At 40.9% G+C, this 17,948-nt stretch overlaps 1 protein-coding gene across 1 annotated transcript in view; it reads left to right on the forward strand.

The window, feature by feature from the left end:
* Positions 1-17,948, forward strand: part of MYO10 (myosin X) — a 125,802-nt gene that overhangs the window by 48,402 nt on the left and 59,452 nt on the right. The window contains exons 3-14 of the mRNA XM_010186940.1: positions 714-901; positions 8,107-8,241; positions 9,237-9,361; positions 10,072-10,085; positions 10,211-10,295; positions 10,966-11,069; positions 13,198-13,327; positions 14,244-14,362; positions 15,083-15,229; positions 15,409-15,509; positions 15,744-15,810; positions 17,189-17,281. Coding sequence (XP_010185242.1) covers positions 714-901; positions 8,107-8,241; positions 9,237-9,361; positions 10,072-10,085; positions 10,211-10,295; positions 10,966-11,069; positions 13,198-13,327; positions 14,244-14,362; positions 15,083-15,229; positions 15,409-15,509; positions 15,744-15,810; positions 17,189-17,281 — 1,308 coding nt within the window. The remainder of the gene's footprint in view (positions 1-713; positions 902-8,106; positions 8,242-9,236; positions 9,362-10,071; positions 10,086-10,210; positions 10,296-10,965; positions 11,070-13,197; positions 13,328-14,243; positions 14,363-15,082; positions 15,230-15,408; positions 15,510-15,743; positions 15,811-17,188; positions 17,282-17,948) is intronic.

Consider the following 17,948-nt stretch of genomic DNA (forward strand, 5'->3'; position numbering starts at 1 on the left):
ATTGATGTACTCTCTAATTGCAGTGGGATAGAAATGGACACCTTGTTAGCTGCCATTGTACATAAGATCAGTAATAAATTAAGTTGCAGAAACCCATTGTTTTGGAAGCACCTGCCAGTTCACGTGCTTTTCTTAGGGCCTGCTACCATATAATGGTGCTGGTGTCTGCCGTAATGTCTGATACTTCTGTTTTAAAAATGAGCAGCAGAGAAGGACTTGGATACTGTATGTGGAAATACGGTTTCTGCACCAATACTTAGGACACAGTCAGGCTTTTATTAAGTTCAGTAAGTCCCTAAGAACACATGAGAAGCAGCTGTAGGCCAAAGCTCATAGACATTATTGTGCAGCTGTAAGCAGAGTTAAGACAGGGATTCATACAGCCAAGAAGCTCTGGGCTGTAGGTGGAGTAAGCATGAAAACATACAGAGGTGGAAACGATTTTTGCTTCTGTTAAAAGAAAGCAAGCAGGAAAAAATACTATCCACCTTTATCCAAAGGATTGCTAGGCTTTTGCAAACGTGTATTTGTTGTCTTTCATTTGGGAAAAATGGTGTGTCTCAAGTTACTCTTCTTATGTTTTCGTAAGGCTTCAGTCAGACTTTAATAAGGTAAAGAGGAAGATCTGTGGCAGTCTGTTTTATTGCTCATGCTTGCACTATATTATTACCCTGTGTGTAATAACAACTGTGGGGGTGTCTGTGTGCTTGCAGACTTATATTGGTTCAATAGTTGCCTCCGTGAACCCTTACAAGAGCATCCCAGGACTGTACGACCGCGCTGCTGTGGAGCGATACAGCAAGCACCACATGGGAGAGATTGCACCTCATATCTTCGCTGTGGCGAACGAGTGCTACCGCTGCCTTTGGAAGCGCCGTGAGAACCAGTGTATCCTCATCAGGTAAATGGTGGCGGCTGCTGCTGCTGCTTTGATTATCCTTGCCAGTGAGCCGTCTGAGGTGAACTCCAAAAGAAAGCAGGCTTTTAAATTATCAGTGTTTCAGGAACGAGTTCTGAACTCACTCTGTGTCGTTCTATTGACCTCTAGCAAAATGGTAATTTTTCTTTTGCATCTTATGATTTCATTTAGTGAAAAGATCTAGTGTATTTTTGTGCATTATTTGCTACTCACCCATCTAATGTTACCATAAGTGCTTTCCCCACCATCTTAAACATCCCTGTGCATCTCAGTAGTTTGTCACCACTGCACCCTGGACCCTGTATTGAAAAGAAAATGAAAAATAACCCACCAGTCTTGAGAAATACAGTAAATAAGAATAACAAGGGAGAAAACCCTCCACATTTCAGCCACTTAATTCTGCCTGATTAATCCTCCTTGCTTAATCTTGTTGTGCTTTAATTTAATGGTGATTTAATAGCTTCCCATTTGATACACTGTGTCACTGGTGTTCAGGATCCCGCTGCTGCCCAATGTACGTTGAGAGCAGCTGGCATTCCAATAGCTTTTCGCTGCTTTCAGCTCCCCCTTCCTTCTTTCCTCCAGAAGAGCTGAAAATGCAGCTTTCTCTGTCCCTCTCTTGCCATCTCAGCTGTGTTGGCTTGCATGCAGGCAGGGAAACTGAAGCCTTGCCGGCTGCATCAGGAGGAGCAGTGATGGCAGCGCGGCACCAGGCTGTGGGCAGGAGGGATGTTTGGGGGGATGAGAGAGCTTTTGTTTCCCCTCTCTTCTCTTGCCTTTGCAGTGTTTTTGTGGTCAAGCCTGCTTGTGCTCACCTTCCTGCAGCACAAGTGTGAGGAGCTCTTCAGGCACAAGATGACACAATTTTGGCCGTTTCCTGCCTTCCACGGGAGCCCGTGGGGCAGCCATGAGACTGCAACATGGGGCAGAGAGGGGATGAGACAGAGCAAGAACAGCATCTTTTGCAGTAGGCAATTTCTACTGGCATTTAAGATCACAGGCCAGTTTGCAAGGCTTCCTGAGTAAGAGGAGGATTTGGGATGTAGTTCAGCACTGTTAGAAATGTGGATCAGGTGCAGCACAGCTGGGTCTAATTCCAATTTTCTGCGCACTCTCAGGTCGCAGTCCTCCCTGCCCTCGCCTCTAGGCAGGCTTTGCCCAGCAATGGCACAGAGACAGAGGGGGCTGAGTGTGGTTTTCATCTTTCTGCAGCCGTGTTTCTCCTTTTAATACATAGCACTGTACATGCAAAGCTGAGTCCAGGCGACGCTCCAAGAAAAAAATGAAGCGCACAGAGATGTTTGTCATGAGAAAATAGACAGCCTGGAGTCATGATTTTGTGTTTAATGCCAGGTAGTTACTTGTGAAGAGCCTATGTGCCCAGATTTTGGAGCCTGAATTAATTTCTGGTGCTCAGCAGGTGGCTGTTGGTATTTTTGCCATTCTGTACTGGCCCAAGTATTTTACCTTCCTTTCCAGTTCCTCACAAGCTGCCAAGAATAAAGCAGGTTGTGTCCTAAAAAGGCCTTAAGGAAAAGTCTCTGATGATCCAGAGGAGTCTCCAGCAGTCCCCACTTTGTAAGCCATGTGCCTTGGTAGAAAGAAGACATAATATGGAGAAGATTTACATTAGCAGTCCCTTTTAAAATTATTTACTGTTATAGTGGATTAAAACAATGATTTGTACAAGTCCAGAATTTTAGAGAAGTGCCACAATAAGGGTTTCTTGTTTCTACAGAAACTGAGGGAACATGTAATTCAAATAAAAAAAATAAAAAGTCAAATAAGCTTTCCTAAAACAGTGTTATCTGCTGTATCTGTGACGGACTCAGAGCAGGATTATTTTAAATTACTGAAGGTGTTCAGTGACCCTCATCAGGTTTAGGAAAGTCCCTGTAATCATATATTTCGTTTGGAGCATCAGAAGTGTGCTTGGCATCTTGAGCATCCTGGTCATTCCTGCCTTGTATGCGTTGTAACAAGTCACTGTCAGGCTTTCTTGGTTACTACTGGCATCTGACAAAAATGGCAAACGGGAGCTCTGCAGTGTCTGGATTCAGGCAAATATTCTGCTCTTGTATTTAACATAAAAGATAATAAAAGAGAAAATTTTGTTGTATCGTGAAAACACAACAGTTACATACAGTTAAAATGGGCGAATTGTTCCTGTAGGCTTCATGTTCTCATACGTAGTTTCACCTGCTCCTGACTTTGGGATCTAAGAACTCGGCAGGGAGTTGTAACAGCCCATAAGGTAAAGTACAAAACGATTTCTGATGGACCTCTGAGCTTGAAGTGCCCTCTGCTGGCGTCCCGAATTAGCTCAGCCTTGTTTTGGAGCTGCTTTCTGAAGGCACTGCATTAAAAACTGGATGAAAAAGCTTCTACTGTTTTGAAATGTTTGGGATATTTGTCTGGGTGGGGTAAGATGACAAGGTCAAGGCAAGAACATGAACTAAAATCTGTCATCAGTCGTGATTCAAAATGCAGCATAAATGCGAGAACATTTTTTCCAATATAACCACCCAGAGCAGAAGTGAGAAGGAAGGAAACACAGATGGTTTTAAATGGAATAATTTGAAGATGCTTATTTATCAATACGTGTTACACAGGCTTATTTAATTCATGATAATGCTGTATAAAAATGACTTAGCAGCCTAAAATGTCAACAAAATAGCACATTGAAGAAGCTGTGCACAACCTGTGCGTAAGAATATTTACACAGTAGTGAAATGTTAGTTTTGCACTCACAGGCTTTAGCACAATTGCCTATTTGGCTATTGAGCTGGAGTTTTCATGTAGACAAAAATGTCTACTGAATGCTCAGTTTTGTGTTGATCTGAACCTTACTGCAGAGTCCAGTTTTATTTAAAACAGAAAAAAACCCAAACACACCACAGTTAAATTTGGTGCTGCAACAGACATGTTTAAAAACAAAAACAAGACCAAAAAAACCCCCATCATCTCATTTTTCAGGTGGGTGCCTTGGCAGGAGCATGAAGGGAGTCCATCTTACTCAAGGAATAGCCACGCAGCTTGTCCTGATGAGGGGAACAGGCTGAGTTCCCCCACTCCTTTGTTGTAAGAATAGAAAAATATCTTTAGGTGGTGTTTTTCTTACTGCTCTGTTTAAGGTGTCTTAAGGTCTAGTCCATGCACAAGCAAGCACATGCTTTACTGTCAGATACAGTGGCAGCTGATCCACTTCAAAACACTCGAAAAGAAGTGTAGAGCAGTCAAAGGAGCAGCAGCAGTCACCCTGAATTATGTTCCAGTCGGTGCTGAGAGTGGGCAGTCACAGCCTGACACCAGTTTGTTTTCTCTGTTATCATCTGATGGCATGACATGCTTCTTGCTGTTGTTCAGATTGAAATTTATGTGAACCAAAGTACTCCTCGGATGAGACCCAGACTTGTGATGGGAAGATGTTCTTATGAGACTGACACACCAAAATTCACATGTGCACCACAGAGCTGTATTTGCTGAAGAGGCCTGTTTTGTCTGTGTGTATCACCCTTTGGGGTTTTAAGGCCAGCAGATAGAACTGAGAAGTGATTTTGAGTGGTGTTGATACCACCTCACTCGCGTTGTGTCCGTCAGAATGAGGAGCCTCTCTCAGTAAAGCTGTTCCCACTGCAGCAGTTGGGAGTGCAGGCTGCTGTGTCCTTAGCACGACGCCCTGCGTTGAGCAAGTCACAGAGGAAGTCTAAAGATCTCCCAAGTGGAGGCCTTGTGGGTTGCTGTCACACTTAATAAATTCACAATACTGAATGTGGTGATGTGGAACAAGTTGGGCACTTAAACTCGTGGGGTGGAAAGGTTGTTGAAAGGGTTGGCTGTGCATTAAAACATTCACGCATTTACTGACCTTGGCAACTTCTTGAAGGCATAGGCTTTCTAAGGAGTCTGAAAGATTGATCCCACTTAATCTACTGTTAGTGTATGTACTGTAGAGTTGAATAAAAAAGTTTAAAGTTTAGTACTCTTGTTGTTGATTTTCATCAAATTAATGATGCCTTTCTTTTATAAAGCATTTTGAAAAGGAAGAATGCAGAGCCAACTTGATGCACGTAAAATTATGGGTGCCAAGCTGAGCAGCACCATGCAGGGGTGAGATCTTACAGTCATGCCAGAGGTCTCTGGGAACCCATCCACTTGTTGCTCAACAGTAATCGTAAAACTAAACCGAATAGAGCTGTTACGAGTAAATGAACAGAGAGCACTGAGTAAATCCATTCTTTGCTTATATCCTGAGTATTTTGCACAAGCATTTTCCCCCCATGCTTGATATCCAAGAGGACTCTGTGGAACTGGAGGCAGTTCAAAGGAGGACCAGGGGTTGATCAGAAGTACAGCACGGCTCTGTATGTGGAAATGGCTACCAGAGATGGGCAGCTTCAATTGGGGGCTATCCGTGAAGTCAAGGATAACAGAGAGAGGAAGTGCTGGGATGAGTTGTTGGCTGCTCCCTCCAATATGAGAACTAGGAAGCATCAAACAAAGCTAATAGGAGGCAGATCCAAAGCAAGACACGTTCGTACGTTTTTTAGGGGGCATGGCTAAAACCTCACGGAAGATAAATCCGTTGAGATTTGCAAGACACATAAAAACCAGGTCTAATGTGTCTAGATCAGGAGTCCTGTGAATGAGTGGAGCTGGAAGAACACAGAAGGGAAATACCACATGCTGTCCCTGTGTATCTCCATTGATGGCTGTCAGGAGAGGGCACTGGGCAGGTAGATCTTTGGCCTGACCTAGTTCTGAGCCTCTCCTGCACTAAGAAGAAGATCAAGAGCGTATAATTGTGCATAATACCAACTGTACCAGAGATAAGCACAGGAGATGTTTCTCCATCCACTCTGAATACCTCACTTTTAGGATTGTTGTCAGCTGCAGTGGGGTAACTCAGCTTCCACAGAGCTGCAGATGCTCCAGAGCATGGGACAGAGGAAGGATGGTATTGGTGAAAGAGCTGATGTCCTCCTTGGCACTCAGATCCCTGCCATTGAGCTCTGTACTGCATAGTGGCAATTTAGGCAGGTCTCATGATTTTTTGCAGCAGACAAGGGTAATGGAAGCATTTGTGAAGCTCTTTCAAAACTCGTCGTAGAAATGTTTTGCTAGTCTTCTAGTGTACAAGGAGCCAGCATTAGATATAGAGAACATTAAATATTTGCTTTGTTGGCAGAAGAGCACGAGTGGGTGAGAGCCTGCAAAGAGAAAGGGAACAAATACCAAAAAGTCCAGAAGTCAAGGATAAAACTAAATTAAAAATACTGCGGAGCTTTGTTTGAAATGGTAGAAGTATGATGGGTGAGTCATACTTGCTGGAACATATCAGCAGGTAGCATATCATGTGTGAAGTTTTATGAAAAATTTTAGAGACTGATTCTTTCTGGGAAACACTTAAATCTCACCTACAAAACTTGGTGTTACATTATGTGTTCTGAATGCTTCTTCCGTGCTTATTTTTGTAATTGGTGGCATTTCTTTGCAGAAAAATGCCATGCTGCTTCCTTAGACTGTACCTTTTATCTCTGCTTCTTGCTAGAAAGCATCGTTATCCTCTGCTGTAAACTAAAATCCCCAGGGTCACCACTCAGCAATGGCACCGCAAAAGACTGTCAAGTGATCTAAGCTTGCTCCACGTGCCCAGTTGTGCTCCATCAAATCAGTGACAAAACTCCTGCTGGTTACAATGACAAGGGTAGGATGAGACCAAAATGTATGTCCTTTCACTGGGAGTAAACTGGAATTAGGCACAGTTTAATTAGGAATTAGGAAAACTAGGAATTAGGCTGCAGCTTGCGATACAATGCTATGACTTCAGATGAAAAGGAAGCAAACTAGACAAACTTTAACCGCAAGCTGTGTTTCTTAATGGCTCGCTGTATGTTCTTAATTGTAAAGCTACATAATTGAAGGGAAATTATTTTGGGGAACCAAATTTACACCTTCCCTTTTAGAGCGTTTGTCTTGGAGAGAAATCAAGTGTATTGCTTTCTGTTTCTATCAGTGGGATTGCTTTTTAATGGTTTGTTTTTCAAATGTCAGTTAAACATTTGCAAATAGCTTTGTTCTGCTGCACATGAAGATGAGAGGTTTTATTGGTGAAAATTGTATATTTTGAACTCTCATGAATCTGGTTTATTTGGATGGGCATATAAAAAGGTTTATTTTAAAGACTATATAGCTCACTAAGAATATCAGTATTAATTATACTAGTAGCCTTTATGTGTTATGATATGCATTGGTGTCTCCAACCTCCTTCTCACAGCAGGACTTTCTCCTTAGCCAGATTGCTGCAACATAATCCCAAACCTTCCCAGTTTAATTCACATTCTGGACTTTCTCCATGACCATTGCTATGCCTTTGTGCTAACTTTGGTTTTCCACGCTGATGAGGATAGTTGGATAGTTTGTGTTCAGCCTCATGGTTGCTGTGTACAGCTTTATGCATTCAGTGCCTTGAAGTGCTTTCTGAACAGTGGTGTGAAGTGTAAATACAGCTTGCATTTTGTGTCACAGAATCATAGAATACCAGGTTGGAAGGGACCACAGGGATCATCCAGTCCAACCTTCTCGAGGTAAAAGTATAGTTTAAATGAGATGAGTCAGCACCTTGTCAAGCTGACTCTTAAAACTGACCAGTGTAGGGGAATTCACCACTTCCCCTGGGAAATTGCTCCAATGTCTGACTGACCTCATGGTAAAAAAACTTCTTCTGGAGTTCAATCAGAATCTCTCCAGAAGCAACTTGTGTCCATTACCCCTCCTCTTTCCCATGTGACTCCTTATGGAAATGGAGTCTCCATCTTCTTGGTAGCCACCCTTTATGTACTGGTACATGGTGATAAGGTCCCGCTTAAGCCTTCTCTTCCCAGGGCTGAACAGACCCAGTTTTCTCAGCCTTTCTTCATACACCAGATCTTCCAGTCCTCTGATCATCATTGTCACCCTTCTCTGGAACCTTTCCAACCTGTCCATATCTTTTCATGTTCATTGTCATATTCGCGTCATATTCAGCAAGCTTAAAAGTGCATTCGGCTGCTGTTTTAGTATCACTTTCTAATTATCCCAGTCTTCCTGGCCTCCAGAAATTTAGAGTCTGGGGAAATGGTCAAACAGAGGGCTTTTTGCTTGGCAACTGGAATTGTGCTAACATCTTCCTTCTCTTTTTCTTTCAGTGGTGAAAGTGGTGCTGGCAAAACAGAAAGCACTAAGCTGATTCTCAAGTTCTTGTCTGCAATGAGCCAACATTCGCTGGAGCTGTCCTGCAGAGAGAAGACCTCCTGTGTGGAGCAAGCTATTCTTGAGAGCAGGTACTCGATCTCTCACTACACAGTCATTTTTTCCAGCACACAGAAGCTTTGTCATTGAAATACGAGATTGCAAAGTAATTAAAGATGTGGGTGCATTTACTGAGCAATAAAATGAAGATTGGAAAGGGGCAAATTTTCCATTAAACAAAATTACTTGGCTGCTCTAGAGAGCTGTGAGCACAGTAGGATATTTTAATGAAGCAAAAAGTTGCATAGTTTTGAAATGGATGATGCTTTAGTGGTGGCTTTCGTTTTTTGTTTGGGGCTGAATTCAGATAATTGGAATGAGGGAAATGGGTGATGGGAGGGAGGAACCATTGGTTTGGTTTCTATAGCCTGAGGATAAGGTAGAACAAGATAGAGCACGGTGAAGATAAAGTGTGCAAGTGGTGAAAGCATGCTGAGGAAAGAGAGGATAAGGAGAACTGAGAACTGATAAGACAGATGAGTAAATGCATCAGATAAATTGGACACACTCTATGCAAGCAAAAAAAATTCTCTCTGTGTTCAAATAAAATAACACATGGTTCTAAACTATTTAAATACAAAGACAATTTGACATGCTATTACTTTTGTTTATCATGCTTCATCTGTTTTACATGCTGTATCTTGATGTAATTATTTTTTCTAATTGCCTTAGGACAAGACCTGTCTTCCCTACATCTGTCTAACAACTTGCGTGTGCTGAGATTTCTTACTTCTATAAATTTGAGTACTACAACGAGAAGTGCATGCAGCTTTTAAGCAGTTACAGATGAAGCTGCAGAGTAGTTAAGTGTGGTGAATCTTCCTGTTGCTTGAATACTTGCATCTTTTGATAGAAAATTGAGATGCCCCTTGTTAACAAATAGAAGGTGGTACTGAGGATGTAGGCTGTAGCTGAGGAAGGTATCATGAGTGAGCTTTTCAGAGTGCTGTTCCTTTCACCAGCCCCATGTGACACTGTTGGCATGCTGGTCACACGTTAACACGCTTGTCGTTCTGTGTTTTCACAGCCCAATCATGGAAGCTTTTGGCAATGCAAAGACTGTTTACAACAACAACTCAAGTCGCTTTGGGAAGTTTATTCAGCTGAACATCTGTCAGAAAGGAAACATTCAGGGAGGAAGAATTATAGATTGTATCCTTGTTTGGTGGTTTAGTTTTTTTCCCCCATGTTTGTGGGCAGCTTCCATGTGCCCTCTGTGCTAGGGCAGAGAGAAAAGTGTCTGTCCTTTCACTCCAACCTGAAACACAGTTAAATCCATCTGACGTAGGTGGGAAAGGGAAGCAGCAACACCAAATTCTGTGTCTGTGCACAAGCACATTTGCGCTTGTGGCCGGGTGGGTTTTATATACTCTTGGAGGACCAGCGTGAGCACGGGTGGGCCAAATCGTTGTGTTTGTCCTGCATTTGGTAAAATTGGATTATGAGCCAGCTCCACAAAGCACCAAAGGTGTGGGGATGAGGAATATACCAAGGGGATCCTACCTGGTGTTTTGAACATAAACTGCTTTTGCAGTGGGGCAGATTTCATCCTTAAACCAGTTTCCAGGCTTTAGGGAAAACAAAAGGGAAAGGAAATCAGATGTCGCTTAAAATCCAGAACAGGACAAGTCCAGTTTTGATGGGATGGAGGAGCAGATGTGAAAGTACATTGGTATTAGAACTGCTGCAATATTAGCATTGTTGCTACATTATTCTCCTTGTTATGATGGTAGACGTGTCGTAAGAAAAGACCATGATGCTCTTCCTATTGTCTCCAGCGAAAGAAGGAAGCTTATAAATAGCTTGTGCCTTAATTGCTTTTTACACTATTCCTTGACTGAAGTTTTTCTTCCTGGATGTAGATTTATTGGAAAAAGTAAGTTGATGTTTGCTTTTGCTCAGTTTATTCTGTTTAATTCAGTATTTTCTTTGAATTTGTGGGTAAAAAAATTTCTCCTTAAAAATGATTGCTTAAATGGAAACTGTTTTTTACTTTGACAGAATCGTGTAGTAAGACAAAACCCTGGGGAAAGAAATTATCATATATTCTATGCTCTGCTGGCAGGGATAGAAGAGAGAGAGAAAGGTGAGTGGCAAAGCACAAGTCACACCACTGTAGTGACTCTCTGCTAGCAGTCAGCCATGGTGACAGCAGTGGAGAATTTAACTGCAGAAACCTGCTAACCCAAGCAGAGAAATAGGTTATTTATGCAGCCAGGATTCAGCGAGTGTGAATTTGAGCTCAACTTGATAAAGCAGCCTGCTTAGTTGAAGAATGTCACTGAGCTGCCGGTAATATTTCTCCCAGCTTCTTGTGCGGCCCTGGGAAAATTACTTGGGGACAAACATGCCTCGTTTTGTTCAAGCTGAATATTTTTGCTGGTACTAAATAACTCCACAGCAACAAAGAGAAATAATTCTGGTTCCTCTAATCCTCTCTCATAAAAAATAAATCCACTGAACAAAAGAAATGACATTTGTATATGAGCAAAATTGCCTAAAGCTGTCTCGGCATCTCCCCTTGGGCTTGCTGTCTTTGCATGCTAAAAAGTAGAGTTAACTTCATTGTGCAGCTAAATAAAGGAAAAACCAGGAAATTAAAGCCCCATATCTGATTTTAATATAAAACTTTGTTTTGTGCATCACCATAATTTCAGAGCAAATGAATTGTGTGCTATTTAACTCTGACATAGTAATTTGTGGAGTGCTTTGGGATTTATTTTTTTCTCACTTGTCCTCTTTTGTCTCCTCATTAGATGCTTTTTACTTATCTGTACCAGAGAACTACCACTACCTGAACCAGTCTGGATGTATCGCGGATAAGACAATCAGTGACAAAGATTCTTTCAAGGAAGTCATTGTGAGTTGTTTCCCTGGGTCTTTGTGCTTTAAAAATCCTGGAGGCGCAGACACCTGGAACCCATAGGCAGAGCAAGGGACAAAGCCTTCTTATGCTTACCTGTACATGTAGCTCTATCATTGAGGCACTACGGAGACTAACATTTTCTTATGACACTCACTGCCATTTAGACCATATCTTTACTTTCCCTCCAGTATTTGATTTTTACTTTATCATTTCAAAGTGTGCTATAATTTAGTGAAATGATTACGTTTTGGAATGAAAGGAATAGCTGTTGGGAAGACAGTAAGCCATTTACATACCTTTGCCCTTCCTTACATTGTCTTATATTACAGGTTGAGTCTGCAGTGCAGCACGTGAGGAGTGAAGCATCTGGGCTTCTGTGACTCTTAAGTTGCAGCTGGGAAATCCAGTTGCATGGAGTAATTTACATGACAGAGCTGAAGAAAATATAAACACAGATTAAAAATGGGGTTCTGATGGAGTCTTTCTCTGAATGGTTTTATGTCTTTTACCCACACCAAGTAGTTACAGCAGTTAGTCTATACTAACTGTTAGGATAATTGCTAATTAGTTACTGTATCACTGAGGTGATATGTGTTTGATTTTAAAAATGAGTAAAAATAATGGTTTTTATGTCCTTCACCAAACTATTTTTGCTTAGCTATGTTAGTCTCTTTGCCAAATTAGCAAATTAATGTGTAGTGGATGCAACAGTTATTTTTAGTGTAAAACATCTTCATCTAGTATGGTGGGACTGGGGGGTGTTGGGAAAGTTGGTGACTTATCTACATTATAGTCACATGGCTCAAGCTGGTTAGTGTGACAGTTAATTAGTGCTAATCATCCCAGGGTAGGCAGAGCATGAAATCAGCTGGGCAGGTGATGCTTGGGTGCTGCCCGCAGTACAGGTAGGCTTGGAGCAGGGGCTGAGGCTGCCAGGCTGCATTCCCAGAGCGGGAGGCAGGTAGAAACCCCACAGCTCACCCTGGCCTTGTCTCTACCTATTACAGTCATCCCCTTTTCCTATTTTCATTGTGGTTTAGGTCCTGGAAATTTACTTAAGTAAAACTTTTTTGTAGGAGATGGGGAGGAACTGCACGGTGAGCATGGAGATGAACTCCAAGTGCTGCTGCTTTTCTTAGAGCTCTGTTGTGAAAGGTCTTCTATACAAAACAAACTTTCAACCTTTATCTCTTCTCTGGTTTTAATTGTGGAGTGAGTCTGAGACTTTTCCATTTGTAACTGATGATTTATGAAAGATAAATTGTGTCATGTGTCATCTGTCAGGTACCTGCAGTGACCATAACATGATGAGTCTAACTGTGAGAAGGTGAAACTGTGATCTGGTATCAGACAGGGTCATATTAGACACAAATTTGGGAAATTCTGGTAATTTTGAGAGTCATACAATCACTTACCCTTTTTATGTCAGAGAAAAGCGTATGTTCCTCTGCTTGTTTCAGTATTTCTTTGAATAGAGATTTGTTGTTCTCCTCAGTTATGTAGTTGAGGCTTGGTTGTTGCCATTTTGGTTATTCATAAATTCAACTCATTTTATATAGATCTATTTTTTCTTGCTCAATTTTGCTGTAAGATGTCAGACCACACTGGTAAGATGTGTGTTTGGACTTCATGGCTTGCCTAGAATATACTGCAGAAGGGCTTCTCCGAATTCTTCTTGGCAGAGAAAACAAATAAGGAAATCTTAGTGTTCCTTTGTTTCCTCCCCCATGCCTTGTTATTGATGAGGCTAATTGGCAAAATTTGGTAAAAACACAGAGAAGGTTATCAGTTAGTAATGCCAATTAGTGAAATTTTGTTCAATGCATGACTCAGTAGGGCATTCCAATATTTACATGATTTTAATTAAGAGTTTGAAAGCAAATTACAGCATCCTTAGCAGCATCAAAAGGAGATTTCTTAAAACCAGAGTGATGCTTACAAGTTCCAGGACGTCCCCATCATGGCTTATAGTGTATTTGATTTGGGATGAAACCAAAGGAATGAACTCCTGCCAGTCCTGACTTGCTTTTCTAAGGCCTGACAACACAGCTGGTGGGTTTGTCCTTGTCCCCATTTTTGAGTTGGTGTGCATGTTATTGAAGGAGCTTCCATGTCATTCCAGACCGCAATGGAAGTGATGCAGTTCAGCAAGGAGGAAGTGCGAGAAGTTTTGAGGCTGTTGGCTGGCATTTTGCATCTAGGAAATGTTGAGTTCATCACGGCTGGTGGGGCACAAGTGTCCTTTAAAACAGGTGAGAAGGCCATGTGTCCAAATGTAAATGTTTCTTGAGGTGTGAAAACTATTTTCATTGCCAGTGTGTCTGACCATAGCAAGGCCAAACAGTGAAAGGGCCTTACTGTTTTTTAGTGTCTGTAAATGTTGCTTAAAATGTTATTTTTGGGGTTTTTTGACAGATAAGGCAAATTAATCTGCTGCTGGATGCTAAGCCTTAATTAGGGAAGACCTTGGGCACATATTAATAATAGTGAAATTCCATTTTAATCTAACTACTTCTTTGAAATATTCTCAAGTTGATAAAACATAAGTGTTCGAGTACGTTCCTTAACTGAGATCTCCACTGAAGGTATCTTTTGTTACAGCTTTCAGTACCTCAATTACAAACCTGAAAGTACATGTTGATACGTCTAAAGATTGGGCTGACGAGCATTCTAAATGTCTGTTCAAATATGCAATAAAGAGTAGCATTATGTACTGCTTTATATACCACATTGTAGCAAAATTAAAGTAAGCACGTAATAAGAAAAATTCATTGGTTTTCTTTATCCGTATCATCCTCAGGGAAGCTGAAACACGTTCATGTGGTCAAAGAATGAATTACTGTTTGTATCTGTAAAACTGTATTAGTGCAAGCAGTAACACAACATGCAACATTAAGAGAAAAACAAATATTTGTAACTTACTTGTGATGAATTTCTACTGCTAAATTCCTTCAGTTGTGCATATTTATGATACTGTGCCTTTTCATGAGCAGCAAACACATATCCTGGGGTTTCTAGTTGTGTTTTTATCTCTAATCCCCCTCATTTTAGAAGCATCTTGAATGGTGGTGGTGATGATGATGATGGTGATGATGATGATGCAGCAAATTAGTTTCATAACTTTATACATTTAAGGACATATTTGTGTTTGTCTCTTTCTCTTGCCAGCTCTGGGTAGATCTGCTGAACTACTGGGATTGGACTCCACACAGCTAACTGAAGCATTGACACAGAGGTCAATGATACTCAGGGGAGAAGAAATCCTAACACCTCTTAGTATACAACAGGTAAAGGCATCTCAGTTTTGACATGATTTTAGGGTCTATTAAATAGAGGGCTCAGTCATGAAGTCCAGGGTAATAATTGGTCACTCAGGAGCCGAAGCTTAGCTCATGCATCAGAGTTGCTGTCAAAAATAGTACATAGATTTTCTGGGAAGGGTATAATTGGATTCTCGGAAATCTCTATAGATTCCATCCTATCATTCTGGCCCAGGCTTGTAGCTTGGCTCTTGTTAATCATTAAGCCTGATTACTTGCCATTTGTTTGCATCTAATCATGTAGTCTGATAGTTTTTATTATGGACGTCTGTGTCAGGTGGGCATTTTGGAAAACTTTCAGCAGAAGTCATTTTATTATTTACAAGAAGGGGATTAGAAATAGGTATACGTAATATTATGCTTACATCTAGAAAGGGGTAAATTAAGGTGTTATTTCTTACACTTCTCTTTTCTTCCTCCGGACTTTAAGTTTATTATTTCTTAATTTTTTAATGCTTTACCCTTGAAATGTAATTTTAAACCCACATAGGTGTACAGCTGTTATAACCTACACTGTTAAAGCTTAAATCGTGATGCTCTGTAACCGTTAATACAATTGCTGTCAAGGTACATAGGAATACAAACCTGCTTGCATTTTACATTGCAAAGGATGCTGACCAGCAGAGTCTGGTAAGTTCTCAGTTAACAGTGATGGTTGATGCCTTGTATGTTCCTTCTTTAATGCAGGCAATAGACAGCAGAGATTCTATGGCTATGGCACTTTATTCTCAGTGTTTTGCTTGGGTCATTAAGAAAATCAACAGCAGAATCAGGAGCAAGGAAGACTTCAAGTCCATTGGAATTTTGGACATATTTGGATTTGAAAACTTCGAGGTAGGTTTCAAAAGTTTGTTCAAATGGATTGTCTGATATTTATGCTTCATTGTCCTACATAACTTTGTCATTTTCACTGGAACTTGATTATTAAACATGTTATGACTTAAAGCAGCTCCTTGTTTGCAAAGTAAAACACCTGGAGCGTATGTGGTTTTGAAAATTTCTTGTCTCTTTAGGTAAACCGTTTTGAACAGTTCAATATTAACTATGCAAATGAAAAGCTTCAGGAATATTTCAACAAGCACATCTTTTCTTTGGAGCAACTGGAATACAGCAGGTAAGAGATACAGAGGAAATTTGAGAGAATGTTGAAAACATCAGTATTCACTGGAAATCTGATTTCCCACCTACCTTAGCTTTCTTTGAAAATCTCTGTCTGGTGCTGTGCATTTTTTAAAAGTGAGCTAATTGTGCTGTAATTTGCAAGATAAATACATCAGCTCCTCGCATTTCTGTATTTAAAATATTTTTGATGTAGTTTTCAATAAAAAACCCTCCTTATTTTCCTTAGGGAAGGACTAATATGGGAGGATATTGACTGGACAGACAATGGAGAATGCTTGGATCTTATTGAAAAGGTAATAAGAGTTTGATAGCAGTACCTATTTCTAGTTTTTATTCTGAAGTAATATGTCTTGAAAATACCTGCCAACACAAGGAACAAGTGACGAGAATGGTGGATCTTGCATGTTTAAATAGTGAACTTTTAATCAGATCATGTTCATGCATGGATCTATTATAGATTGTATTGTAAGCTCGAGACACGGATTTTTCCTTGTAGTAACTTTTAAGTGTGTGATCCTATACAAAAGCAATATTTGGAAATTACTAAAAAGAATAACAAGAGAGAGCAGAAAGAATTAGTGTCTTGCTCCCATAGTGGCTTTTCATGGGATGTGGGTAATCTTCATTTGTTGCCTGACAGTTTTGACCTCATCCATAATTTTGTCTGTATTCTGGTTTGTACTAAAAAGGAACAGGTGAAAGAGCATGTAGTTTCTGCGGGATTATTGGTAGGAATGTAAGTGCTGAGTGGCAGATGAGGTCTGAGTTCACTGCATAGAAGTAGTAACTCTGACTGGATGGCAAAGCCAAAGTCATGCATAATTTCATCCATGGTCTCTTCCACTAGCAGTGCAAGCAGGCTGTGTGAGTTTATCTCTCGGGGTGTGTGGCTGCATGAGTTCAGACTGGGGGCAGTGGGAGAGGATCCAGCTGCCGGGATGTGACTGTGGTCAGGACAGCGTGGTTTGTCAGGAGCTGCTCTGTGCCAGTGCGAAGTGACCTATGAAAATGTGCACCTGGAGAACCATGTTTTTCTGAGAGGCTGTATCAGTCTGAAGCTTGCTGGACATAGCAATTAGCTGCAGGGTAGCTTGCTTTGTGCACCACCTCTTCCAGTATGAGAAATGGGGAACATAAAAGGAAGTAACACAGAGGCATGTGCAAAGCAAAGGGAGGTTGTGTTTCACATAGTTAAACTGTGTATCTCTTGCTGTGCCCCTGGGCACTGTGAGTGCTGAACGTTTGCATTGGTTCAACAGTTAAGGAGATAATTTTACAGAAGAATAGTTTTTTTTAAAGGCTGTTAACACTAACTTTTCACATTTTAAGGGACTCCTGATCACTTGAGATCTTGGAGACTGGGGATATATTCTGGGACAATGTCATTGTCTGCGCCTAAAAACTGCCTACATCAGGAGAACTGTTGCTTCTTCCAGTGACTTCTTTTTCTTTATTTTTTCACATGTATCATACGGTGTATGTTTCAAAATGACTGTTGCCAGAAAACAGGATTGCAGTCCTCTGTGAGAATGGGGTTTTAGTCATGTATGGGTGGTTTTGCGCCTCTCTGCACACGACGACTTCAAGGACTTTGTGATTTTTCCAAACTCAGGACAGCGTCTGTGTCCATCTGTGCACTAATTCATCTTCTGCCTCTTCTTGCTGTTCTAGAAACTGGGGCTGCTGGCCCTCATCAATGAAGAAAGCCACTTCCCTCAAGCTACGGACTCCACCTTGCTGGAGAAGCTGAATACCCAACATGCTGTATGTGATCTTTTGCTCATGTTTTCTGTGCAAATTATGGAAGGTCTCTTTGCTTCTGTAGAAATTCATGGTTCAAATACATGGGTGCATAGTTGTAGAGGCTGTTTTGGATGTGGTCCTACTTCCATGACAATCCATACCATTTGCTGTCAAGACTGAGTCGGATACCTGGAAGAACATACCCTTGTTACTGTTGTCCAGTTAAATGTTTCCATATTGGTGTATAAGCCAAGTTCTGCTTTCAGTTAGAGCTCTGACAACCTGCAGTAACTCAGATTACTTAGATCATTAATTTCCCTTGATTTAAAGAAGTATTCACCTTGATGTCATTTACCAAAAGGTTGCAGTTTCCTCTGTTCAGATTAGTGTTACTTTTGTGATCCTAGAATTATTTTTGAGACTTTCTGGGATACAAGTGTACCTACCAGTATTCATAACTGCCAATTTAAGACAGAGCCTTCTTTTTCAAAGTGCCTTTAATAGATGGTTCTGCCAGATGGGTACAGGTTTAGTGTAATGCTTTTTTAGATACTATAAATCTGTTATTACAGTGTGTGAAGCAGCCCAGACTAACAAATCCTATTATCATTATAAGTTGGTTGTTTGCTTTTGGAGCATTAATCTTCCATGGAGTTCACTGAAGACAGTAGTTTGTTTAGGTCTGGGT

Source organism: Mesitornis unicolor, unplaced genomic scaffold (assembly GCF_000695765.1).
Source record: "Mesitornis unicolor isolate BGI_N332 unplaced genomic scaffold, ASM69576v1 scaffold24576, whole genome shotgun sequence".
NCBI classification, from domain to species: domain Eukaryota; kingdom Metazoa; phylum Chordata; class Aves; order Mesitornithiformes; family Mesitornithidae; genus Mesitornis; species Mesitornis unicolor.